The 22,455-nt window shown below is 39.3% G+C and overlaps 1 protein-coding gene across 1 annotated transcript in view; it reads right to left on the bottom strand.

The window, feature by feature from the left end:
* Positions 1–22,455, bottom strand: part of SRBD1 (S1 RNA binding domain 1) — a 128,453-nt gene that overhangs the window by 15,771 nt on the left and 90,227 nt on the right. The window contains exons 16-18 of the mRNA XM_054397832.1: positions 6,017–6,123; positions 3,008–3,184; positions 386–538 (exon numbers count right to left, since the gene is read on the bottom strand). Coding sequence (XP_054253807.1) covers positions 386–538; positions 3,008–3,184; positions 6,017–6,123 — 437 coding nt within the window. The remainder of the gene's footprint in view (positions 1–385; positions 539–3,007; positions 3,185–6,016; positions 6,124–22,455) is intronic.

Below are 22,455 nucleotides of genomic sequence, written 5' to 3'. Positions count from 1 at the left end.
GAAATTGTCAAATGGAATGTCAATGGAAATTGACAAAAGTGAAAAGTGGACTCAATGAGGTGGCAGATGAAGAAGATAAGATTCATGGGAGCAAAGTTTGGTGAAGTTTTGAAAATTCACTGATTTTCTCCTTGGAAAACAACATGGAAAATAAAATCCCAAAGAAGAAAACTAAAAACTTGCATGCACGTAGGAAGCAAAATACACCGACTGAAATGCTTTGCTTGTAAAGAACTTTTGAGGGATACCTTTTTCTCAAAGAAAGTATCAAATTAATATTAACGTTCCTATCTCAAAAGGCTGAGCAGGCTGTTGTCAGAAAAATCTGTGCTTTCGTTTTTAAAATTGGCAGTGTCAGTATTTCAAAAGCTTTCCCACTGCTTACCTCATTGCAATGCTGTAAGACTCTGGATGAATACAAGTTTGGTCCAAAGGATTGGGCTGTTGTGAGGTATGTGGTGTTGGTTTGGTCTTCTTTTTACCTTGTGCACTTGCTTTAGTTAAAAGTGCATGACTTCCAAGTTCAGTTTTCTTACTGCTGTTAGAAATCAGAAATTAACATGTCATTCTCAATGAACAAGATACTAGTGCAGTGCCCACACATGAAAAATGTATTCTATATACTGTTGGGTTTTTTTGAAGTACAAAATTCCTAAGAGGTCATCGTGTGTGAATCTTAACAACACAATTGTAGCATAAAAATATATCAGTGTATGCATAAATTAATTTAAAATAGAAACAAACACTGGAAAGGATTCTGTGCTAATTCAAAACGTCTTCATGATGACAAGATTATAAAGAAAACTCTTTGCAATCTATTGCATCATCTGCCATCTGGATAGCATCTTCTCTCTGTAAAATGGGGACAACTGCATTAACCTCCTCGATAAAGATCTTGTGAGAATACTTTCATACTTATCTGTTGATTAATAGTCTGCATAATTTTAAAATTGAAAAATGCATTAATAAAATTTTCTATTCATACCATCTTTAGGTAAGTAAATTGCATCACAAGGATATGTACAGAACAAGGAAAGTATGTGAATGTTTAATCAGAACTCACTAAACCACATTTATTGATTTTCTGTATTTGTATTTCTTAAGAATTCTCCTTAACCACTGGCCAAATCAAAGGACGATAAATTTCAAATCAGAAGAACTCAAATCAAGAATTGCTTAGAACAGAAAAAATAAAGCTAAAGGTCAAATCTACTACCACTTCAGAACTGAAAACATTTTGACTCTGAATCAGTTAGTTTCAGTTAGCACTTGGGTTGTGTTTTTTTTTAGATTTTTCTTTTCTTGGTAAATCAGAGAGATCTACCTTTGTGTGTATACCACACTTAAAACTGGCACACTTTTTTTAAAAATAATTTCCCGTAAGTGAAAAAATGTCTCCTACTGGCCAAGGCTCCTTTCTTGCCTCTTTTTGGTTTGCTTTTGTTTCCTGAATCGCAAGTGGCTCCTGCTTTTTCAGGACAAGAGGACGCTCTGAAGTACCTGGAACTAGCATTCACATTTTACGCCCTGCCTATGCAGAGGTAGACATATGCAGAAGCAGAAATGCAGGTATAACTTTCTCTTTCCATACTATTTTTTTAAATATCCACTATTTGTTAACTTCCAAGTATAAAGCAAAAAAAACCCTAATTCATACAGCACTCTATAGACATCAACATGATCAGAGATGACAAAAATGAAGCCTTCTCAAAGTTCATTTCCAAAATGTTTGGGTTTGCCACTTGGGCTCACAAGAAACATGGAGGCGATGGTGGTAGAGCTTTACTTTGGCCTCAAACTCCAAAGTTATAGCAGATTTCTCAGGTTATATAGCATTCTCAAGTTTTATGGAAACTGACTAACATCAGAAGCATGCTCCAGCAAGGAAGAAAATGACCCAAAACAATGTTCTTAAACATTTCACCAGTGAACTTTTTGAAAAAGATAAAAAAAAGGGCAGAAAAAAAAAGAGAAAGGGTCAGTCTTTTTTCTTCCTCTGTTTTACTGCAGCATTCACTAGAACAAATCTGTACAACATAAGACCTATCGATCATCTACAGCCTTAAAAGCAATTCTTTGGTCTTCTGGTGCTTACAGTGCGCACCATTTGGCCTGCAGCATGTGTCTCCCTGCCAGATGGGCAACCAATCTGTATACCTTCTATCTGGGCAGTAAGCCAGTCCTAATATGCCCACCTCCTGCCTGGAAGTTACACGTGTGCTGTTTGGCCAGAAGCAACTGGGAATACACTATTGCTTCTAAGCACTGGGTTGGCTGAAAAACTGCATGTGCTTCCCAGGAAAATATTTTTGAAAAGAGTCAGTGGCAAAAGGGTGGGGATGGTGGTACCAACTGTGGCCTTTCTTAATCCTTGTTGTTGGAAGAAGAAATGGGAAAAGCAGAAGAAACACTGCCCTGGAAAGGGCACTTTCTGTTGTGGAGAGGAAGGATTTCAGGTCAAGAGGTGGACAATGAGTGGTTAGGAAAGGAAAGTTTTCATTCAGAAACAGGGAATGAGATGGCAAGGAAAGGATGACCCACTGTTGACAAACTGGACTTGGGAAAGGACGTCACATTTAAGTCATTTAAGACATCATGCTAGGCACAGGAGTATAGACATGCAAAACTTAATCCTGGCCACTCTAGTTTACTACCATTACATTCTGCAAAGTAATCTTTACCATACTAAAAGGACGTCACAAGCCTCTAAATTATGCCTGAAACGCAAGACTAAGGCTTTAATATTTCAGATTACAATATTACCATGTGCCAAATTTCTTCTACCTATTCAATGGCAGAATTGGTAATTAAACTTATATGCTTATTGACACCCCAACTTAGAGTGCTAGGCTAACAAGCCATGATTATTTGGAAGAACTATCTTCAACCATTGACTTCAAGAAGCTTATTTGTTCTTCACATCTCTAAGCCTGTAAAACATAAAAAGAGAGAAGTCTTCTCAAACTGTTTTGGATTATTTAGTCAAGACAGCTAACATCTCTATTACCTGCAGAAGGTCTTTATATATTCTTGATTGATTCTGATGAAGCCAGCACACTGTTGGAAGGATTTGGGACCCAGGCCTTTAACTTCCTTGAGCTGTTCTCTGTTTATAAATGGCCCATTCTTCTCTCGCCATTCAATTATATTTTTAGCCCTGTTAGCATTGAGTCCTGCAATGTGTCTATGAAAAAAGTTTACAGAATACATTTGTTACCACTGAACAGTCATTAATATGAGTGCAATTCTTTACAAGGATACATGTTACCATAGAAAATCTGGTTTACAAAAATTAAGAACAACTAAGAAATTTGTCAATAGACCAAAGACACCACCTGAAAAATGATCCCTTCTCTTACTTCTATGGAAGGAATCCATTGAAGTCAACAAAACTTGGTACAGCAATACAGTTCTGCACATACCTGACTAGTAAGCCAGGGACATGTAATTTATGATCTGTTGGCTATTTCTGTAACGTCAATTCACTCTGTCACATCTTATGGCTTGCCCCCAGCTGCCCTCTTCAGGAAACAAAGTGGGAGGAGGAACAGATAAATTGTTCCTGCGAGAACAACTCCATCTCAACTCCTCTCTTCCAGCAGTACTGCAACACCTTGCCCCAACTCGAAAGGCGGATGTCTGCTATTCAGAAGCAGAGTGGCTGGAAGCAGCCTGCCCTCCCCATACAATTTTAACAGATTCACACAGCTTGTTCCTTTTCTTTCAGCTGCTCTTGAGATAAAAGAGCAGCTGGAAATAGACTGCATGAGTTGTTCTGAGGGCAACTCAGATCTGGCAAAGAATTTCCCGGTTAAGTGCCACTGCAGTTAGCCAAGTTCCTTCAGGAAACAGTGGGTTTGTTGCACATTTTCCGTATGTACAACTTTTTGTGTATGGAGTATGTTAATCACAGAGAGAGGGAAAAGATTTTCGGTGGGGCAGTTACTCCTGGCACTAGAGAAGGAAATGTCATCCATCTGGCTCTCTCTCTATATCAGATGTCATTGCTTTAAGTCAACAGCAGCAGAGACCTGTTTGTGGAATGACATGGACTGATTCCAGAATAACCACCACCAGCAAACCTGGCAAGAATAGTCAAAATTAGGTGGGAAAGAAAAAAAAAAAAACCAACCTAATTCTTTCCATCATTCTCATCCTCAATCGAAAGTTAAAAAAAACCAAACAACAAACAAACAAAACCAAAAATCCACCAAAATCCAAAGCTGCTGAAACCTCAGAATTAAATTGTAGAGACACACCTTTAACCACAGACAAAATATAAATCATAGGAATGGAACTTTCTCAAAAAAAGTCTTAGAAACATTATGAAATCTTGTATATTTACAGTAACAAAGAAACACAACACAATTCACAGACTTCTTCACTGACGATCTCAAGGCTTTCTAGTATGATACTCTGCATGAGTGACTGCATCTACACCGAACAGCAAAACTGAACTGCTGAGCACTGAGTTAGATCCAGACCTTGATGTAGCACATGTATACAAGCACTATAAGCCAGGTTAATTAAACCAAACAGTACAGATGGTGACTTTGTTACCATGTCTGGACAGCGTCACTCCACAATCAGTTTTTTGGGGACACAACAGCACCTCAGGTTGGTGCCTTCTGCTGAACTGCATGATACAGTTGTACCCTGAAGAAGGCTGACAGTGCTCGCCCACTGTATGCACTTGCTCAGGTAGCTTTCATTCCATGAAATGAAAGCTTGTCAGCCTCATTTACTAATAGGTACTGCTTGCTTTCTTAGTAATAGCTGAAGTAAATCTGAAAGAAGGTAAGGCAGAAGGTAAATCAGGAGTCAGTCTAAGAAATAGTTACACAGGAAGAGAATATGGAAAAGAAAGTGGAGAAAAAGAGGAAGAATAGTGACTTTCAAAATATGGAAAGATTTTTTCAGAAATTATCGTAAGGAGTTAGAAGGTTAATCACAGGATCTACCAGGTTGGAAGAGACCTCCAAGATCATCAAGTCCAGCTGATCACACAACCCTAACTAATCAAGTAGACCATGGCAGTAAGTGCCTCATCCAATCTTTTCTTAAACACCTCCAGGGATGCCAACACCCCCACCTCCCCAGGCAGCCCATTCCAATGGCCAATCACTCTTTCTGTGAAGAAATTTTTTGTAAGATCAAGCCTAAACTTCCCCTTGCACAGCCTGAGACTGTGTCCTCTTGTTCTGTTGCTGGTTGCCCAGCAAAAGAGACCAATCCCCACCTGGCTGTGACCACCCTTCAGGTAGCTGTAGACAGCAGTAAGGTCTCCCCTGAGCATCCTCTTCCCCATGCTAAACAACCCCAGCTCCCTCAGCCTCTCCTCATAGGACTTGTGCTCCAGACCCCTCACCAGCCTTGTTGCCCTTCTCTGGACATGTTCGAGCAACTCAACATCTTTCTTGAATTGAGGGGCCCAGAACTGGACACAGTACTCAAGGTGTGGCCTAACCAGTGCTGAGATATGAAGAATACATTTTTCCTAACTTTGATACCTAATTGTCACTACTAAGATTATGACTTTTTTTTTCTTCTCCTCCTACTGCATAATACAATAGAAACAGGAGACAGAATGAGCTTTTAATTTTTAACTGAGAGAAATATAATCCAGAACATTTTCCAAGTAAATATAGCATAATTACCTGTTCCACTTAGCAGTATCTATAAAAATACCTTCTAAAAGACAAAGTCCATTTGAAAACCCCTTTCTCAGTGTAAAAGTACAAATTGCTTATAACAAGTTTTTTCTAAAAATGGATCAAAAGTTTTAAATATCTGTTTTTCTCCCAACAATAATTTTATCCTGGAGAATCACTCATACTCTTAAAAACTGACTCTAATGATTCAGTGAAATACTGTCTTACTGTGTCATTTTCATGTACTTGGAAGTTTAACACAAGAGCCATTTGCTCCAGCTGAGCTTGAGTCAGAAGGCAGACTAAACAGAGACTCTGTGATCCAGAGCCATGTAATTACTGGAATAGGAAAGTGTTTGACTCACCTTAATAGTATTTCTGAGCAGATGTTAATATCAACTCCCACAAAGCTGACACACTCTTCAACCACACTGTCCAGAGTTGCTTTGAGTAAAGTCTGTGATACATCATGCTGAGTAACAAAAATAGAGAAACCAGGTTACTAAAATATCAAAGTGTACATAAATAAGACCTGCAAACAATGCTAACGATAAAAAAAATAGTTGCTCGAACTTATCAATATCTTACATAACAGCACCAGTTAAAGATAAGTTGCAGAACATATTTTAAAAAGGTCTACAGTAGGTCTTGCAACATCTTTGCCATGAGATTAATCCCTAAAATAAGGCATTCCTCACATTTCTGAGTTGTTTGCTTAGGGTTTTTTGTTTGGTTGGTTTGTTTTATGCAACTCTTTCCCTGCATCATATAAAAACACATAATGATTACTCAAAAGGAGTAACGGTCCTGTTCATCCATTAAGCCTTGTCTTTAATCTGACATGTATTTACCTATAATATCAGTTTATCAAATGAAGACACTAATGCTGTACATACAAATGTTCACAAAATTGTCCTATTTACGAGCATCGTGCTACAGTAATTTACTAAAAGAACAAGACAGGTATTGTATAAGGTTGGACAATACATAAAGTACATATCAGCCCCACAGCAACAAAACATTTCAGATTTTGAACAGATATTTCTGGGATGATTGGCAGGTCCTTCAGCTAAGTACCACTAATGGAAATGCTTCAATTTTTATACCCCATGATTGTTTTTTCCCCAAAAAAGAAAATCAATCACACTTGTCAAAAGGTAAAAATTCTGAAGCTCTGAGATTTCTTTGCCTGTACAATGTCGGAATGCTTCAGTCTATGTTGGCTAGCTCCCAATATAAGCCTATCAGTGCTTGGAAGTCTGACCTGGAAGGAGAAGACTCTGTAAATGCAGGAGCTAATTCAATCATTATGTTGACTTAGCATCAGGGCTCTTACATGTCAGTCATGTAAATCTGCATTGATTTGTTGTGGTTTCATGATGCATTAATTTAGGATATCAAGCTGAATCCAAGCCAAGACACCAAACACTTCATCCACTTTGTTTTACCTTCTGAGCTTCCACAGTTAAATTTAACATGCTGACAGCATCAATCCCAATGTACTAATATTGGTAGTTCATCAAGTAGTGGTTAATAACTGAAACAACTGTACAACACAAGCCCCTTTATTTCAGGTAATGGTAGTGAGATATATTTGCATGATGCAAAACATAATAAAGTTACTTACAAACGGGAAGTGCAAATTTCACCAACATTGCTCCTCCGATACAAAGATTGAATGTGAAAAGCAAGTACTGGCATTTGAACATAGTCTTGGACTCACAACCACAAAGCTTATGAGCACACTTTGCAGAACAAACGTCAGTTTCTACTTAGAAATGCGTTGCTACCACAACAGAAGGGTTTCTTTTCAGAATAAAGAGATACAAGCAAAAAACCCACATCCTAAAGTTTTCTATTTCTGTTTTCCTGAATTACTGAAAACATAGTTTCTCTTTGTGAGGATGTTTTATATATTCCTTCCTCCTCCTGCCATCAGGTGGGTAACACAGCAGAGCTTCCAGCTCACATGCATGGTCACGTAAGGATGCATTTATATGACAGCACAAGAACCCAAATAGAAATGTTCAGAAACACTCAATGTGTTTCTGACAAAGTCTTTTCTATGACAAAGCACGAATTTAAAATATAGTAAGATAAAGATACTAACTTAATTTTTTCTTCTTAAATCTCATTATGATGGAGGAAGTTAAAAGGAGAAAACCTCCCAAAACACAGTACTCAAAATTTCCTTCTGCTTTTAGGAAAGGCTACTGACTGCAAAGCACTTGAAAGTTAATTATCATATAGTTTTACAAGTTGCATGAACAAATTTCATTAACTTTAGAAGTTCTTGGCCACCTCTTTAAGAATCTTGGTCTAAAACAACTACTCAGAATATAAAGTACAGTCCGTAGGGAATATTGCTGTTTCCCAGGTTTTAGTCTCACTCCTTCAGAAGAAATAACATGCAGTTGAGTGATTCAAAACTGAGACATTTGTCATTATCTCCACAATGAATTACAGCACTGGGTGTATCAAAGAACATAATCCCCGATCAGGCCTTAAACTGTTCTTTGGAAGAGACTTGATTCAGCAGAAGCTTTATTTTCCAGTTTGCTGAAAGTGAACCTAGATAGCAATCCAGCCAGCTATGCTCCCTTCAAAACAAGGAAAGGATATGTTATAATCAAAAGTCACACATCCTGAAATACCTCTGCTAGTGGAAGGAAGATCAGGCATTTATTTCAAGATTTAAGTTTGTGTGTATTCTGTCACACTAATTATACATAATTTGAAAAAAATGTAACACTCAGTTGTCCATTTTGCCAGGAAGACAAAGAAATTCTCAGGTGTCTCCAAAATGACTTTTAAAGTCTTTTAACTTCATTGCTGCTTGGCAGCCACCATTGAAAATACAAAACAAGATACGCACAAGTTTTTCTTTATTACTCAAACATAACAGTTGTACCACATGGAATGGACATGACAGCATGTATGTGAAAGCATAGATAAAGAAACAGGATGGGCATAAAACAATCCCTAGGCAACCAGAACCTCCAAGAAGTAGAATACATTCAGCTAGTGAATGATGTTAGGTTGCAAATGTTATGAAGACTTTCCAGATGACAAATTTGCCTTCCAAGGTGCAGCTACTGACCATCAAAGTTTCCTTTTGCTACGACGAAGAAATATCTACACCCCTCTTCACATTCATTCAAAGCATAGAGATGTGTTAGAAATTGAGTTTCTAGAAGTATCTAATTAAAGATATTATTATCCCAATACCATTGTCAAGAATTTCTACTACTAACAGGTTACACTACAGAAAGGTTTAAAGTATATTCACTTATCTTCTCAAATATCAGAGGATAGATGATATTATATATTTCTATGTACTATTTATATGCACTGGAGTAGTATCAAATTATTCAGACGCTACTGAAAGCGCACATATGCTATGCTACTCACTCAATATAACAGGTTTGTAATGACAGGAATCCCTCTTAACTGTTGCATTAAGCACATGAGAATAAAATCTGCACAAATAAAGCCTAAGTCAAATATGCAAGGCTACTTATGCAGAATTTTATGCTACATAGCCTCCAACAGCCCCTCTACACATCAACATGGCAGATAATTGCTTCGGCCCATCCTTTGTAAATCCTTCTAAATATAACATTTTCATGTTAACACTAACAATGAATGCATGAGGGCGTACCTGCTAAAACTATTAAGTATTGTATTTTCTTTTTAATCAGAACAACTCCTATTTAATCTTTTTTCCATAGATAAAGACAGCTAATAACACAACTGCCCCCACAACTCCCTTTACTCAACCAGAAGAAACTACCTCCCTCAGCCAGCTGAACCATTTGTACAAGGAGCTTACTTAGAGTCAAGCACACAAGGCGCCTCAAAATCTATGCCTAACAAGCAGAAGCATGTCCTTTGGCCCAACTTTCAAACCTCTCCTGGAATTTACCATGCAAGTAAATCATTAAGGTTTTGTTAAAAGGGTACTCAGAAATTACTACCATTAGAGAATTCACTGCTTGAATAGTGGATCTGGAGCTGAAGACTTCATTTTGTACAATGATCTCCAAGCAACAAAAAGGATTGGTACCCTCCAACTTGTGGGAACTAACGTCAGCAGAAACAAGACACTTGACACAAATTGCAGCATGTCCAGTGCAAATCTGTGAACTTACTTTTATCGTCGGTCTCCAGAAAACAAAGCCACATTGCTTCACAGATAGCATTAAAAAGTACTTTAACATCTACTAGGTATATTTTTTTGTGTAGAAAGGGCAACAGAAATTAACCCACCCTTAAAAATAATCAGGCACTGTAACTGTATTTTAGTGTCTGTTTTCTAAGGAATTATCAAGAGACATAGGGAATAAAATACATACGCTTAAATTACTTGATTAATTCAAACTGCTACAGTAAATAATTGTAGTTGACCAATAAATGAAAGTCAAACAAAATTATTTTAGTATTTTAATAAAGGGTATCCTAAATATCCCAAATGTATTAATTAACCTGGAAGAAAACAAAGGACTGCTTTTTTGATTTCTGGTCACAATTAACATTCAAATTAGTCTCTGGCAAATCTGTTAAAATTATCAGAAAAACAATATTCTATGCATATTTTTAAATCACCATATCGCAAACCCATACTTAAAAAAGAAACAATCAATATAACTTAATTTAATGTACTTTCATTAAACACAGCACAGAATGTTTAACACTAAAGAACAATGCTTAAGAACACCTATTATGTGCATGATAGTTTTGTTCTATTATTGTATCCTAATACTTCAGCTATCTTTTCTTTTTATATGATGTGATGCAGACATCAAGGACTGTTGTTTGACTCATTTTCCAGAGCTATGAACCATCATTGAAAACAATTAACATTACTAAAAAAAAAATAAAAATCAATTAATCTATCTTTTCCTTGATGTTACAACTGCAATTGAAGCCATTTTCCAGTTTCAAAAACCTGTTGATGCACACCAAAGGTGGGCAGTATTTTAAATAGCTTCTCAGCTATAACAGAGCTTCAGCGCTGTTATTTATAGCAGTATACCAGTAGAGACACTGTAAAAATACATTTGTCATCAGCATGACAAATTTATCAAGCTAAAGAGCCGCTGTTTATATGAAGCCTGGAGGCTGTACTCAGTCAACCTGCACAAGTGTAGAGAGGGCAGACCAGCATACTGATCAACTTTGCCTGACCAAACACACTGAACATTAGATCACTAGTGCTAGACTAGAACAACCCTAACTGATGTCTTTTACATGGATGTAAGTTATAACTGTAAGCTTTTACTTTTGGCAGCCTGAAAAAAAACCCCAACCCACAAATACTAAAATAATACACAATTATAATGCATTCGGTAACATTTTCCTGGTTCCCTACAAAATCCTAATTTCAGAAAACGTGGCATGATTGCATGTCTCTCTGAAAGTCAAATTCAAACAACTTAAAATTATACTGCAACACACAGCAGTTGTAAAATACTTATTATTTTACATTTACAAACATTAGCAGACATCAACACAAGCAGCCTGTGCACTGTTAATACTTTACCATGCCTATGAGACAAAGCAAGGCACCTTCCAACACAGCCGAACAAGAATTATTCGTATCCTGCAGAGTTTACAAACCTACTGCAGACATGACCTAATGATGCTGGTCACAAAGTAGTGGGGAGGGAAAGAGTTCTCAAGTCTGGGCAGCAATCTGCAAGTTCCTGACCTAGGCTCAGCCCTACCAGTGTTACAACAAGATCAACATTCATCCTAAATAAGACCGAGCTGCATGTCTAACAGCTCTATTTTGGTTTTTGGTCAAATTATACCTCACTTGTCCTTTGAATCCAAAAGTCAAGCTTCAATGAAGTAAATGCAATTTATTTTTTTCTGTCTTTAAGTAAGCCCTGAAACAGTTCTAACACCTCATAAAACATGATTTTCTTAGTACCTACCATTAACTTCTGTATCCATGAATTTTAATATTGACATGTGAGACTAGCCAACAAACCTCTTGAAAAAAATGTGTTTTGTTTTTTTTTTAATTTTAACAAGTAGAATAACCGTGCAGTTTAAAATGACATTTACTGAACAATTCATTACATGGGACAACACATCCTAAGCAAAGCTCAAAACAATGTTATTTTACAGAGATTCAGTTAACGAAAACGTGTTCTAAAATTTTAAAAAGGGAAAAAAACCCTCTTTACTAGTGCTGTGGCCTACAGACAACCAGCTGTATTTCAAATGCTTGTGAAGCCACAAAAGCAAAATGCATTCAGGGCAAGCCCTTAAGTACAGCAGGCCTACTTTAACACAACCAGTCTAATGGTAAGTATGTTTTCATGTGCAGAGTTTGGGGCGGTGGGGAAAAAAAATAATTGAATGTCAGGTGGAAACATTGGAAAGTTCAGGCAAGGGATTTTAATCTCTAGCGTCCTCTGGAAAATCCCTTTCAGTTAGAATCTAAGAAAATAAGCTTATGCCTCTGATGTTTGATAAAAGGACCTAACTTCAAGAATTTCTTTTGAAGATTGTTTGTGGTTTCTCCAAAAGTTATATTGTTATAGGATATATTGTTATCCTATGTACTTAACTCTGACTCACTTCTTGTTTTCAAAAATCCAAATTCTGTTTATTTTAACAGCATATTACTATTACTGAAACATCCCAAGAGAGAGAAATGGATTTATATTTTCAAAGAAAATGATAAAACAAAACCAAAGTCTGTCAGCTCTGATAATAAAAAAAAAAGGGGAGGGGGGAAAGAAAGAAAACAAAAATGCACACTTGATCGTGTAAGTGCTTCGAGTTACTTGCAAGTTGCTGGAATTCATCTCATATTTACTTATGCTTGTGTCCTAACAGAAGCAGCAACAGTGCTAAGTTTGTTACACAGATTCAAACCAATTGATAATATGATTGATTTCTGAAGCTAACTTTAATATAAGCAAACAGCATAAAATTACAGACATCCAACACCCTCTTTCTCTTTCCAGAACAGGCACAGGTTTTCTCCAATACATATTGTTATGTGACTAAGGGCCAGCAATCTAAATTGCAGTTAAAAAATCAACCATACAACTCCTGGAGATTTCAGTGGGACATTTTCTTTTTCCAATAAGCAGCAAAGGTTATCACCCAAATTGCTAGGTGGAAAGCCCCCATTTCACTTTCAGTGTTAAAGCTCTACAAAGCATAGGGAACATACTCCAACACTAGAGAAAGATAAAGCAAGGACCATCAGGAGTAGAGTTTCCACAATCACATGGCTGAAAAACAAATTTAGTTAGAAATTTTCATGAAAAGTGCTGAAGAATAAGAGGGGAAAAAAATTATGCTGACAGAGGGAGAAGGAATAGTACATTTCTGTAGGGACAAGACAGAATTCATGAAGTCTAAGGTGAGTCCAGAACTCTGGAAATTCTATTTAGTCTGAAGTTAGTGACCATTCATCCCTCTGCAGCAGATGTATAAAGTTCCAACTCAGAGCAAGAGGAGCCCCCAGGAGATGTGAGGAGCTTCTTCCAGCTCCACTGAAGGTAAGCTGGAGTTCTTCTCACTCATCTCTAATTAGGAATGTGGTACTTGTAATATTAAAAACTATGAAAAAAAATGCAAATTAATTTAGGGATATTACCTAGAAAGAAAAGATTTGTACAGTTGATACATATTTTATCATATCTTAGATGTCTAATCAAAACAGCTTCTCACACTCACTAGTTTTCAAAGTTTATGTACAAACAGAATTAGCAAGTGCTACACAAGATGACTCCTACTGCAATGTTCCAAGAATACATTTAATACAATGACAAATCCATTCCCTCACTAGTAAAGAAATTATATACCAAACAATGACATTCAGCAGCTTTTTAATCCCACACCAACAGAATTAGTCAAGATACAATTAAGAGAGGTTCTGGTTGTTGTTTCTTTTTTTTTTTTATGCAACACCAGTTTCTGAAACTCTTACAGGAAAAAGCTTTTAGGTAATTTGAGCTCCCTTAACCCCTCCCTCTCTCCCTTTTTGTCTTAAAGCAGAACAGTTAAAATTGAATATGCTTAGAGAACATTAAGATTTTGATGCTCAGTTTTTTCTCTCTTCTATTTGGCTCCACCTTTGCTTTCATCAGGCACTCCACCTCTGCATCCCCAAACTCTTTGCATAGCTGAAAGCAAAAATAAACTAAGAGTGAAACTAAATGCAAGTCACTATCCTGTAGAAGGCACAGTGATACTCAAATAAAGCAAGCTTATTTTCTCTGCTTACTAAAAAGTATGCACTTCAGTTTGATTGACGTATGGCAACACAAAAAAGTCATGCAGAGTAGTGTTTATTGAATGACCCATGGAAGATTGAAAGCTGACAGAAAACCAGGAAACAGGTGAGAAAACAGAAGTTTGTTCTGTACCAGGACTTAAGGATTTTACAGGCAGAGTATGCAAGCACCATCATGTCATTCACATCTTTGATAACTGAAACCAATGTCAGCACCATTCATTGCACATATTCGCAAGTTATATTTACCTCAAAAGAATGAATAATTAATTGGAAAAAAAAATTCACGATGTAGTAAGTTTGTGACATTTTAAGCTTAGTGCACAGTAGATTTTTAACAAAATATGCATTAAAATGTATATTCAGTATATTTCCTATTACATGTATAAGACAAGCAAAATGTTCACATATTGGAGGTTGAAAACTTGACAACAAAATAACAAACAAGCTGCACTAACTTGTCAGCACTAAAAAAGTTATGTTCTCAACGACAATTTGCAGAAGTGAACGAGAACACAAGCATTTCTTATTCTCAAAATCATAATCGCTATTGACAATATATGAACATTACTACTAAAATGATTAGCACAATATAAGTGATCTGCATAAAAGATTTCTGTCTTCATTTGAGCTCTACTTTGATTTCTGTTAGTCATTTGGGTACAGAAACAGAATTTTCTCAGTGTTTTACGGCATAAATGTAATTAGGACATGACATCAGAACATGCTACTAAAGTAATATCTATATCACAGAATCACAGAATTGTCAGAGTTGGAAGGGACCTCAAAGATCATATAGTTCCAACCCCTCTGCCATGGGCAGGGACACCTCACACTAGATCAGGTTGCTCAGAGACACATCCAGCCTGGCCTTAAAAACTTCAAGGGATGGGGCTTCCCCCACCTCCCTGGACAACCTGTTCCAGTGTCACCACCCTCATGGTGAAGAACTTTTTCCTAACATCCAATCTGAATCTACCCACTTTTAGTTTTGCTCCATTCCCCCTAATCCTGTCATTACCTGACATCCTAAAAAGTCCCTCCCCAGCTTTCTTGTAGGCCCCCTTCAGATATTGGAAGGCCGCAATATGGTCACCTCGGAGCCTTCTTTTCTCCAGACTGAACAGCCCCAACTCCCTCAGTCTGTCCTCACAGGAGACGTGCTCCAGCCCTCTGATCATCCTCATGGCCCTTCTCTGGACATGTTCCAGCACATCCATATCCTTCTTGTAACAGGGGCTCCAGAACTGGATGCAGTACTCTAGGTGGGGTCTCACCAGAGTGGAGTAGAAGGAGAGAATCATCTCCCTCGACCTGCTGGCTATGCTTTTTCTTGATGCAGCCCAGGATGTGATTGGCTTTCTGGGCTGCAAGTGCACACTACTGGCTCATGTTGAGCTTCTCATCCACCAGCACCTCCAAGTCCTTTTCTTCAGGGCTGCTCTCAAGCCAGTCACTGCCCAGCCTATATCGCTGCTTGGGATTGCCCCAACCCAGATGTAGGACCTTGCATTTGGTCTTGTTGAACCTCATGAGGTTGGCTTGTGCCCACCTCTCCAGCCTGTCAAGGTCCCTCTGGATGGATCCCTTCCCTCCAGTGTGTCTGCTGCACCACACAGCTTGGTGTTGTCAGCAAACTTGCTGAGGGTGCACTCAATGCCACTGTCCATGTCACCAACAAAGATGTTGAACAAGACTGGTCCCAGTACTGATCTCTGAGGGACTCCGCTTGTCACGGGCCTCCACTTGGACATGGACCTATTGACAGCCACTCTTTCAGTGCAGCCATCAAGTCGCTTCGTGTTGAAGGCTTTGCTCAGGTCCAGGTAAATGACATCAGTTGCTCTCCCCTCATCTGTTGATGTTGTGACCTTGTCATAGAAGGCCACCAGGTTTGTCAGGCAGGATTTGCCCTTGGTGAAGCCATGCTGACTGTACCAAATCACCTCTTCATTATTCTTCTATCTCAGCAGTGCCTGCAGGAGGATCTGCTCTATGATCTTACTGGGAACAGAGGTGAGACTGACTGGTCTACAGTTTGCTGGGTCATCCCTCTTTCTCTTTTTGAAAATGGGAGTTATGTTTCCCCTTTTCCAGTCAGTGGGGACTTCCTCAGACTGCCATGACTTTTGGACTTTTCACCACCCGTTCTTTCAGTACCCATGGGTGTATCTCATCAGGTCCCACAGACTTGAACACTTGCAGGTTCTTCAGATGGTCATGAACCTGATCTTCACTCACAATGGGCAGTTCTTTCTTCCAGCCCCTGCCACTATCTTCCATGACTCCGCCGAGCGTGGCTGGAGCCCTTGCCAGTGAAGACTGAGGTAAAGAAGTCATTGAGAACTTAAGCATTCTGTATGTCAATTGTCACCAGTTCCTTTCTGAGGGGGCCCACACTTTTCCTAGTCTTCCTTTTACCATTAATATACCTATAGAAATTTTTGCTGTTCCCCTTGATTTCCCTGGCTAGATTTAATTCTAACTGAGCTTTAGCTTTTCTAACCAGGTCTCTTGCTGCTCAAGCAGCTTCCTTATATACCCCCCCTTTCTAACTGTCCTTTCTTCCACTCCTTGTAGAGCTTCTTTTTGTGTGACAGTGTGTCCAGACACTCCTTGCTCATCCAGGCAGGTCTCCCAGCATTCTTTCCTGCTTTCCTCTTTTTGGGGATACTTTGCTCCTGGGCACAGAGAAGGTGACCCTTGAACACTGACCAGCTGTCCTGGGCCCCCTTCCCTCTAGGGCTTTGTCTCACAGTACTTTGTCCAGCAGATCCCTGAAGTGATCAAAGTCTGCATGCCTGAAGTCCAGGGTTGTAAGCTTGGAATACGTCCTCCTAGTTGTCCTGAGATCTTTGCCCATCATGAAAGGCATACAATCTGGTTACATGAAGTTCTATGATGTGTGCCTCACTGTTACTAGCAATGAAAAATGCTAAACCGACTCTAATTCAGCCTTCTTTAGGACAAGGCATCATTTCAGTTGAGGGTTTGTACAGATTTGAAGGTTTTGACAATGAAAAATCCAAAGTAATTTTTTGGTTGTTTTGCTTTTGTTTTTAAATGCTACCATTATTTGAACACAACCTTTTAAACATGTTTAGATTTGGGAGGGGTTGTGGGTATTAGGTGATCTAAAAAGGCATACCAAATAGCTACTGTATACAAGAACGCAGTGTAGTTTTCCAGTTACTTGCCCTGCAACTGTGAGTAAACTAGTCACTGAACCTTAATTGATACTACTTTTTCATTCCCTAGATCCTGCTCCTAATAGTTGAGGAAAACTACACATTCAAGCAGTGAATTCTTAAAGCTCTGAATGTCCTTCATAACATATTGAAAGCATTCTTAACTTCTCCCAAACTTTCAGTGGCAGAAAATACATATCTGGTAGAGATACAACATGGTGACTTTTGGTTCTGGTGTACTTAAGCCTTCTAAGTACACCACTTTGACCTGTGGGTGACAGAACTTCTGAGAGATATTTTCTTACAGTAACAGCTCTGGGTTTGCTAGGATATTGTGCAATTAGAATACCAATAAGCTCCCCTACCACAGCCAAACGTGTGAAAACACTGCAGAACTTTTAAACTTTACACTACTGAGACATGTAAGTACCTGAAAATAGTCCTGGCTTTAAAAATTACAAACGAAAAAAATCACAAGTTAGACATTTCTCTTAAACCAATAATGAAGTAAATGGAAAAGGACCACAATCCTTCATTTCCTGTCTGCATCATTACCCAGAAGTAAAGAGTACTGATCTTGCTTCTCTGATACTTTAAGATATTCATTCACTGGTCACTATGTTCTCTGATTGCATGGTCCAGGGTCAGTTTACATATGTTTTCATATCCTTGTTTTGAGTTATACCACGCATCAAAGGGAAGAAATTAAAACATAGGTCTAAATCCCTTTCACTTTAGAAGCTAATAACCACTTCTCATTAAGCAATTATCTTAGTTAACACAGCTGGAGTTAAAAAAAAAAAAAAGTCCTGTAACTGAATTCACCATATCCTATTCCAGAGGAGGTGCTCATATGCCCAGGTCAGTGATAAAAACTAAGTCGCCTGCTTTCATAAGTTGTATTCAAGCAGGAATCAAGATTTAGATGCAATTAAGCTACCTTCTCAGACTAACGGATTTAAGGGCTGGACAAGAAGCTGGAAAGAAAAACTATTTTAAAACCACAGATGCAGTCAAATCCTAGCAGTGGAAAGAAATGTCGCCAAAAGCTGATCCCAAATTCTCCCGCTTCTACTTAACTGCTAGCAACATCAACTAGACCACCTTACATGCACAACCAAACAGGGAAACTGTTTCAGTTAAACATATTTCAAAGTTATTGACTTCATGAAGAGGTATGTTGAGAAGTTAAAAATGGCCTGTACTTCTGTTTATTTGGGTTATTTTTCTTTGTTTGTTACTTTTGGTTTGTGTTGTTTATTTTTTGTTCGCTTGGATTTTTTTCCTTTTTTTTGTTCTTTTTTTATGTTAGATGGAAATTATGAGGAACAGGTTTTTTACTGTTGCATGTATGCTTCTAAAAGAGAATTGGAAACCAATATCCAAATGGTTCAAGTTACATGGATACCAAATAACCTCTAGGTATGAAGTATGGAAACCTGAAATACAGATAATTAGCAAAATGGGAAGAGAGAATTGCACATCCTCTACACCACATCACACACAAAAAATTAGTTCCTCTTGAAAATGTTTCTCAAAAGGAAGCCAAGACATTCCGAGGCACAGAAGCCATTTCAAAATTTATAACTGAAACAAACAAGAAGCTACAAGTGATAGGGATTACAAGTGAAGGGGATTGAGTCCATCATCAGTAAATTTGCAGATGACACCAAGCTGGGAGCAGGTGTTGATCTGTTAGAAGGGCTCTGCAGAGGGACCTTGACAGGCTGGACAGATGGGCAGAGTCCAACAGGATGGCATTCAACAAATCCAAGTGCCGGGTGCTGCACTTCGGCCACAACAACCCCATGCAGAGCTACAGGCTGGGGTCAGAGTGGCTGGAGAGCAGCCAGGCAGAAAGGGACCTGGGGGTACTGATTGACAGGCGCCTGAACATGAGCCAGCAGTGTGCCCAGGTGGCCAAGAGAGCCAATGGCATCCTGGCCTGCATCAGGAATAGTTTGGCCAGCAGGAGCAGGGAGGTCATTGTACCCCTGTACACAGCACTGGTTAGGCCACACCTTGAGTACTGTGTCCAGTTCTGGGCCCCTCAGTTTAGGAAAGATGTTGAATTGCTGGAGCATGTCCAGAGAAGAGCAATGAGGCTGGTGAGAGGCCTTGAGCACAAGCCCTATGAGGAGAGGCTGAGGGAGCTGGGACTGTTTAGCCTGGAGAAGAGAAGGCTCAGGGGTGACCTCATTGCTGTCTACAACTACCTGAAGGGAGGTTGTAGCCAGGAGGGGTTTGGTCTCTTCTCCCAGGTAACCAGCACCAGAACAAGAGGACACAGTCTCAAGCTGCGCCAGGGGAGGTTTAGGCTGGAGGTGAGGAGAAAGTTCTTCCCAGAGAGAGTGGTTGGCCATTGGAATGGGCTGCCCAGGGAGGTGGTGGAGTCACCATCCCTAGAGGTGTTCAAGAGGGGATTGGACGTGGCACTTGGTGCCATGGTTTAGATAGTCATGAGGTTTAGGGTGACAGGTTGGACTCGATGATCTTTGAGGTCTCTTCCAGCCTTCCTGATTCTATGATTCTATAATATTCTTCATGATGGCTTATGCACAGATAACATCTTTAAGTAATTTCAGTCTTCACCACTTGATTCTAATGCCTCAGAAGAGAAATGGATACCTCATGATATGGATTTTTCAAGCCTCTTATTCTTCCCATCTGCACACAGTGTACCTCATTGCACTAAAATATGTATTTGCTCAATCTGAAATTCTGTCTGCAAGTTTTAGCCACTGAAAGAGTTCTCCTGGAAAGCTTCAGCACTATAACGTTTCCAATAGGTACTAACTCAGAAGCAACATGACTTCTGCAGACTGCTATGCAAAACTTAAAGTATTACCCAACAGCCTGAAATTCCTTTGTCAAATAGAATAGTGTTCTAATGGAGTTCAGTTAGAGTACAATATCTCTTCAGACATTGGGAATGTAAAACCACACTGGCATTTTCAGAAACCTATTGCACTTTCTCAGAATTCACTCTCATTTCCAAGTGATTCAAAGATTTCATAAAGCATTCATATCTAAGTAATTTATATATTCATCTATTTTCTATTCGTCTTCGTCATGTACCTTGCATTTTATGACTGGAAAAAAACCCACAAAACAACCCAACAAACCCCACACATCAAAAAAAGCCATCCTGAAAGAGATGTCTAAAATTCAGAATTCAGACACTTGAAGAGATAGAGGCATTGGTACACTCCTTCCTAAAGCTCTGAAAAACTAAACCCCACAACACATCAAGACATGCCATTTACTTGAAACATAGTCACTATGCTTCTTCCATAATGTTTTCTGAAAAGACAGACTAAAGAGAGCTGGGAAATTATATGGGAACATAGTAATAGCAACATAGGATCAGATCTCAGGATGTGATAAAACAGAAAGACAGTCTAATGATGTGTACACAGAGGGGAGGATCACTACGAAAACAGAGTGTGGATGTACTATTTTGCACACACTTCAGGCCAAAAATCTATACCATTACCCTTCTTACCCACACTTCCAAGCATTTTCAGCAAAATACCTAGGTTCTTTAACAATGCTACTCAGAGCAATCCTAACAAAGGCCCTCAGGTAAGTAATGAAAAGCTATGGCAAACATAGATTTATCTGAGAGATCCCTAACACATTCATTCATCGTAACATTCATCAAGACGGCTTTACTACACCACTACACAGAGAAGCAGACAAAGAGATGGAAGACAGTAGGGCTCTTCTCTGTCCCACCCTGTGATAGGACAAGGGGCAATGGATATAAACTGCAGCATAGGAAGTTCCACCTCAACATGAGGAGGAAGTTCTTCACTGTTAGGGTCACTGAGCACTGGAACTGGCTCACCAGAGAGGTTGTGGAGTCTCTTTCTCTGGAGACTTTCAAGACACTTCTGGATGTGCTCCTGTGTGACCTGCACTGGATGATATGGTTATGTGGTCCTGCTCTGGCAGGGGTTTGGAGTCAATGATCTCCAGAGGTCCCTTCCAACTCCTAACATCCTGTGATACTAGGTGTCCAACTGTAACCCAACTACCATGAACACCAAACTATAGCCTGAAGTGCTTACACGGTTCTTGAACACTTCCAGGAATAGTGACTGTCATGGTAGGGCCATGACATGGCCCAGTACAAATCCAGACAGACCTTAAGATGTCTGGACAAGGTCCCTTTCTCTCCCCTTTGTTCTTCCTGCAGAAAGACAGGGCAATATGGGAAAAAGAACAAAGGGGACAGGACTCCTGCCTGTCCCGTAAACAAGTTGTTTACCTGGGATAGGAGCACGTAAGCTGACCACTGCTCCCCCAGAAACAAGGCCTTTGTTTCTGCCTTTTATGGTTGTAGCCTGGCAGAACACCTTTCCATTGGGCAGCTTCAGTGCCCCATTGGACCAACCAATCTTTGGCCAGATATATATGCAGGTTGACTGGGTAGTCACCTTTGCCTTGCTTCGAACCTTGTTCAAGCCTTGCTCTTAAACCTACTTGGACCCGTCTTGTAGAAGATGCCTCAAGTTGTCCTGCCCTGCCTCAAGTGCCTGGTCCAGAGCCTGGGCTATAGCCATGAGCTATACACAGCAAGCCAGAGAAGCCACAAGCCTAGGAGCCAGATCCACCTAGCCTGCTTCCCCTTGTCACTAAAGTCATACCATGCCTCAGTTTACCCAGGAACCCAGCAAGTGCCTCTCACAAGAAGCGTCATTAACTGCCTGCCATCCGCTGAAGCCAGATCCGGCTGGGACCATGCGGTAAACTCTCCTTGCCGGCAATCTGCCGTGCCAGCGCCATACGAGAGCGCCCCAAAGCTCCATTGCTAAGGCAGCATCCCCTGTGTGGGTAAAACAAGCTGTAATCAATTCATTGCCCTTTGGGTTTAAGGGTCCTTACCAATTCTCCCCCTCCTGTAATTGAGCACTATCTGCACTCAGGGACCTTCTCTTTCCAAGTTATTGCCTCCTAATTTGCATATAATTGCTTGTATTTGCCCTAAGACTGTATATTCCCATTGTAAATATATATTGCAACTGTACAATGATCCTATTTAACGAGTTTGGCAATTTTCATATTAACAAAGGGTTACTAATATTTTTATTAATACCCTTTTGCCATATAATTTATTACTATTGTAAGGGTAATTAATAATCCCCTTCACAGCAGTGATTCTACAACCTCCCTGGGCAGCCTGTTCCAATGTCTCGTCACTCTTTCAGTAAAGAAATTTTTCTTATTATCCAATCTAAATCTCCCCTGGCACAACTTGAGGCCATTTCCTGTTTCCTATCACTAGGTACTTGGGATAAGTGACCAACACAAGCCTCACTACAACCTCCTTTCAGGCAGCTGTAAGATA

The sequence above is a fragment of the Indicator indicator genome, chromosome 2, assembly GCF_027791375.1.
Source record: "Indicator indicator isolate 239-I01 chromosome 2, UM_Iind_1.1, whole genome shotgun sequence".
In the NCBI taxonomy this organism is placed as follows: Eukaryota; Metazoa; Chordata; class Aves; order Piciformes; family Indicatoridae; genus Indicator; species Indicator indicator.
Note: the sequence above shows the minus strand (reverse complement) of the source record. Positions and strands in the feature narration are given on the sequence as shown.